Consider the following 5,343-nt stretch of genomic DNA (forward strand, 5'->3'; position numbering starts at 1 on the left):
AGCTCATGCACGCTAACCTCCCCCCACCTTGCTGAAACCCGGTCTTGCGTGGCACTACTTCCATACACATCCACCAGCTACCAGTAGTCTCCATCTCGTGACACTGTACCCCATGAGGCAATCTCTATCGAAAATGCAGACCCCTGCGATTAACCCATGACAACAACGAGCAATGACTCACCAGAACACACGTAAGCTCAAACCCCTATCCATGTTTTGAAGCCGCACATTGCCACACTATCTCGATATCCCAACAAAACCTAACTAAGACACGGCACAACCAACAAAACGCGCAAGCTTTTAACCCTTTGAATCCCTCGCAAGCTTTTGTTCTACTTGATACTCGATGAGCCCACTTTATCTTTCATCTCTCCCACCATAGGCCTATTTTTTGCTTCGCTGGGTGGTAATTTCCGCAGACAAACGAACACAACTATTGCAACAATTATGATCACAACTACGACGCCAACAATAGCTCCAACGATTGCCGCATTGTTCTTGCTCTTTGCTGAAGCCTGGCATTCATCTAATGGAGCCCCACATAGCCCTTGATTACCGGCAAAATTCGATGCCGTGAAATTTTTTCCTAATGAATATGGAATAAACCCTGATAGTCGGTTCTCTGCGACATTGAATGCAGTTAACCGAGTCAGAAGACTGAACTGCGGTGGAATTTCGCCACTAAACTGGTTATGTTGGAGATTGAGGACGTTCAGGTAAGTCATGTTTGATATATTTGGTGGGATGGTGCCAGAAAAACCATTGTAGGAGAGGTCCAATGATGTTAAGTATGGTATTTCTCGGGAGATGTCTTGAGGGATAGGTCCTGAAAAGTTGTTGTTTGACAGATCCAGCCCAGTCATACTGCTACAATTCTGAAGACCGTGAGGAAATGAACCCTGGAGACCGAGGTTGCCTAGGTGCAAAGAAAGAACTCGGTCCTCATCCGGGTGCCAACATTCCACGCCGGTAAATCGGCATGTGAAACCAGCAGTGCGGTTGTCAAAATTCCATGAGGACTTGAGTACACCGTTGGGGTCAATCACTGACTGCTGAACAGATCTCAAGCACTGGATATCAGCTTCAGAGGCGAAACAAGGGAAGACCAACAACAGTAGAAGAATAACCCTGAGAGGAGCATAATGATTTGCCATCGAGCACTTGCGCCTAACGTCACCTCTCGTCCGTGACAATACCACTTGTAGATTCAAGCTTCACCTACACGTAAACAGAATCGAATTTATAAAATTAGAGAAACACATACCAGTTGGTGATAACAGACATATTCCAAAACGAAAATATTGATTTGATTGTAATACTGAAAAGCATAACACAAGGACGGCATCAGTGGGGAACTGATCCCCACTACAGCCATAGCACATAACATATGATGCGAAGGTTCAGCTACGATTAGCACCAAAGAATAAGTGCAACCGGTCGCATGGTAATTAATCATCCCCCCTAATAATAATAATAGTAAAAACTTGCAACCCTGTTCTTCCATTATCTATATGAACATAAGTGGAAACTTGCAGCCGGAGGCAGTTCCTGACCCAAGAACCACCAATCGAGACCACAATTATTATTTATAGGAACAACCAACGAGGTTTTTCTTATTAAATATCTCGAATTTCTCGCAACAGAAGCGAACGGCTCGAACCGCCAAAAGGCGCACTTTACAGAAAGAAGGAAATCTAAGGGGCAGCAAAGAAAAATCTCCAAAAGGGATGGCGCCGCACCATCCATATGTCGCATGTGTGTATGCTATTTTTCTCCCTGATTTCCCTCCCGGGGGCCGGCCCTCTTGGATTTTTTTAACTAAAAATGAAGAACCACCGGACGGACAAACCCCTTGCTGCTGCTGCTTCCCCAGCAACAAACCCCCACCAATCAGGCCAAGAGGCAGCGATTTCTTCCCCCGGAATTTCTAGCCGGAAGACGAACTCCCTCGCCGTACATGGACATGGCAACTCCGCGAACCGCTACTGTACCCCCCCCAAGAACCCGCATCCACGGCGGCACCAAGATCATTTTTACCACAGCAAAGCATGGAAGAACATCAGGAAATCTGAGAGAAGAGGCGACGTCGAATCGATTACCTGAAGCTCGCCGTCCGCGCATAGGTGGGAACCGGGAGGACCCAGGGAGGGGGAGGGGAGAGAAGAGTCTGTGAGTAGTGGGGAGAGGAGGGAGGGAGGACCGGAGGTGGGAGGAGGTGAGAGGAGAGGAGAGCAGCCGCCCGTCCGTCAAAGAAAGGGAAAAGAAAGTGGAGGCGAGGGAGTTTTTCTAAGCGGGTGGGGGCCCAGCCGTGGGCCCGGCGAGGGCGAGAGGGGCGCGCAGTATGGACTGGGGACGCGGAGATCCACGGACTTTGCCGGTCAACTGCCCCAGTCAACCCGTCTGCTCCCTCTCTCTCTTGATGATGGGTGGCCGGCCGGACGAATGGCTACGGCGCCACCGTGTCACTGAGGTCGGAATGGAGGAGGTGGTGGGTGACGGCCTGACGGGTCTCGGGTCCCTTCCTTTTTCTCCGTCGTGACCACGGAAGATATTGCAAGAACTAGCCAAGGGGCGTTCAGGCTTCCGGTTTTTGTTTTCATTTTTTGCGGGCGAGGTTTCCGGGTTACCGCGGCCATGATCGTGACTGCTAAAATTTGGAGTATGTTGCACGCTCGTAAAGCTTAGCCCAAAAAGTCTTTCGCCCCATTTTATTTATTATATATAAAGCAATGATCAAGCATTACCACCATCGTTACGCAGAAAACGAACGCTGGCAAAGTTTAGACCTGGACAATATTTCTCCATTTTAACACCAAATTAGTGCAAATAATGTTGTATCGGGAATAAAAAAATCATTTTGGCGAACTGGACGTAGCTAGGATGATTAGATTCCTGGTGGAGAAATAGGTCCATCGGTTTTCAAGTTCTAGTTTTGACGCTAGTGTTCGTACTTTTCTAAACTTATTTGAGATTTCGGTGATGTTCGTTCGGTGGGAAACGAAGTTCCCGTCGATTACAACGCCTATGTGGTAACTTCGTCAAATATAAGATGTGTCAGCTCAATCCCTCGAAGATGTGTGCACACGTTCATAGGGCTGCGTGTACATGAACATTTGCATTTTTACAATGTTTCAAAAGAGAGATCATTTGAAAAAGCATATTCTCTCCAACTATATTTTAAGGAAAAATACCCAAAGAGCATTTCATAATTGAAATTTATCAACAAAAAAGTAGACAAAGACTTCTGGGTAAGTGTGGCGATTATTTAGGGATCAACTGATGCATTTCTCGATCCCCCCTCCCTCCCTCCCCCAAACATATCTTTTTTCTTGGAACTTCGCTACCTCTTTCGGTTTTTCAGATGTTCAGGTGGTAACTACCGGTGGAAAAAACAGTCACTCTGATTGAATCAATTTTGGTTCCAAGTTTGCCACGTTTTTCTCGCTTCGCCTTGGTGTCGGGGACATGGCCCTAACACCTAACCAATGGCGGAGCTACAGCAAGGCCGGATTGGCCATGGCCTGCCCAATATTTTGAAGTTTGTACATTTTTTTACCGTTGGACCTTATAACACTAGTCCACACGCTATTTCCTTCATTTTGGCCCGCCCAGCCTGCCCAGAGTTGGGCTTTAAGCTCCGCCACTGCACCTAGCAAACTCGTATAGAAGGCAGCTCACTCCTGGATTTCAGGGGCCCAAAGCAAGGTGGAGCAAGCTAAGGCGAGATCTAGGTGAAGGTTAAGGGTTAGGGTGGAACATCCACCAATGCCATATGGTTTAAAGAGAATACTAGATATGCTGACAATGTCATCTAGACTTTACCACCAATACAAGTACAAAGCTATAATTTAAGTACGAATGGTGGTAAGGATAAAAACCGCACAAGGACATGACACAATAATATATCAAATTTGAATATAGCATCAACATTGATTGTATCAATACATTTTGCTTTGCACCTCGAAATATAGTTGATTTTTTTATTAATTTGAATGTAGCTCTAAGCCAACCAGCCCATCGAAATTGGGATTTTTGTTGTTGCCACTATATTTTGATAAGTAGTTTCATATCAACTGAATCAAAAAATATTAGCTACGGTAGGTTGCTTTGTCTCCTCGGTTGGTATTTTTTTTCAATGTTAGAGTGTGGGTTTTGAAGTAACTGGGCTGAAATAGATAATTATTAGTTATGCCCTCTCATCATTCTTGAAGCATAACTCAATTAAATAGCAATCTTTACTTTTAGTTTATCTCTTACTTTTCTCATAATAATAAAATTATAAATGAAAGTTTGTATAAATGTATCTGAAATATTAGTATACCAAATATCATAGATCTTAGGTACGATGTAGTCATATGAGTTATTCCACATGTTATGTGGAATGTGAGATTGAAAGGCTTGGAAACAACGGTCGGCTTCTCCGACGTCGGTTTGTCTGCGTTCGGGCCGTCTCGACCTTCACCCCTTCTCCTCGTCGCCCGGGCGCTACTCCCATCAAAGGGCTGGTCCTCTCCTAGCTGCGGTCCACCGCTCATCTCGCGCCCGATGCCGCAGGACCGAGCTCGTCTCGCGCATGATGCAGCAGGACCGAACTCGTCTCGCGCGCGATGCAGCAGGATTGACCTCGCCCCCCTCTCGTTGTTGCAGGACCGAGCTCGTCTCGCGCTTGGGGCAGCAGGATGGGTCGGTGGATGACAGTTCTGGCCGACCTATTGGGTCTCAACGCTGGGGGTTGCCCAGGGGCGTGAAAGGTGGGACCTTTCCGCCCGTCTCTTTCTTTGGGGTGCGGCGGGTCTCGGGTGAGGTGGTGTCGAGGTCTTGGATGCTGGGGCGGCGGCCCTGGTGGTGGTTGCGTGGTGCTCTTGGGCAGAGCCCGTGCCTTGGTGCTGCCCGGTCACCATGGTCGTGTGGGCAGCGTGGTTGCCGGGGTGTGGCGTTCGGTGGCGGTGAATGTTGGCCGAGGTGAAAACCTGCTCTATCTTCGGACGGACCATCAGCGGCGAAGATCGTTCCCTTCTTGAAGGCGTCGTCGCGGCTCTCATTGCCCATCATGCGGCTCCGGGGAAACTCTGATCCTTGGATCGGGCGGTGGCGGCGCTCCGGCGTCGTATCCTTCCTGAAGGCGCCGCCTTGGAGCGCATGGTTCGTCATATGTAGCTTCATCTCTTCGGGGCGGTAGTGCTAGGTGTTGGGGAACGTAGCAGAAATTCAAAATTTTCCTACGTGTCACCAAGATCTATCTATGGAGAGACAGCAACGAGGGGAAGGAGAGTGCATCTACATACCCTTGTAGATCGCTAAGCGGAAGCGTTCAAGTGAACGGGGTTGATGGAGTCGTACTCG

At 48.0% G+C, this 5,343-nt stretch overlaps 1 protein-coding gene across 1 annotated transcript; it reads right to left on the bottom strand.

The window, feature by feature from the left end:
* Window positions 1-332: 332 nt before the first annotated feature.
* On the bottom strand, window positions 333-2,258 carry LOC125526887 (probably inactive leucine-rich repeat receptor-like protein kinase At5g48380). Its single transcript, XM_048691496.1, has 2 exons — window positions 2,100-2,258; window positions 333-1,218 (listed from the first exon to the last, which is right to left on the bottom strand). Exon 2 carries the CDS (start codon window positions 1,152-1,154, stop codon window positions 333-335), a length of 822 nt encoding a protein of 273 aa, XP_048547453.1. The 5' UTR covers window positions 1,155-1,218; window positions 2,100-2,258.
* Window positions 2,259-5,343: the final 3,085 nt, after the last annotated feature.

The sequence above is a fragment of the Triticum urartu genome, unplaced genomic scaffold, assembly GCF_003073215.2.
Source record: "Triticum urartu cultivar G1812 unplaced genomic scaffold, Tu2.1 TuUngrouped_contig_2185, whole genome shotgun sequence".
In the NCBI taxonomy this organism is placed as follows: Eukaryota; Viridiplantae; Streptophyta; class Magnoliopsida; order Poales; family Poaceae; genus Triticum; species Triticum urartu.

Coding starts and splice junctions, on each gene's coding strand:
- LOC125526887 (XM_048691496.1), bottom strand. CDS start 1,154: ATGGCAAATCATTATGCTCCTCTCAGGGTTATTCTTCTACTGTTGTTG.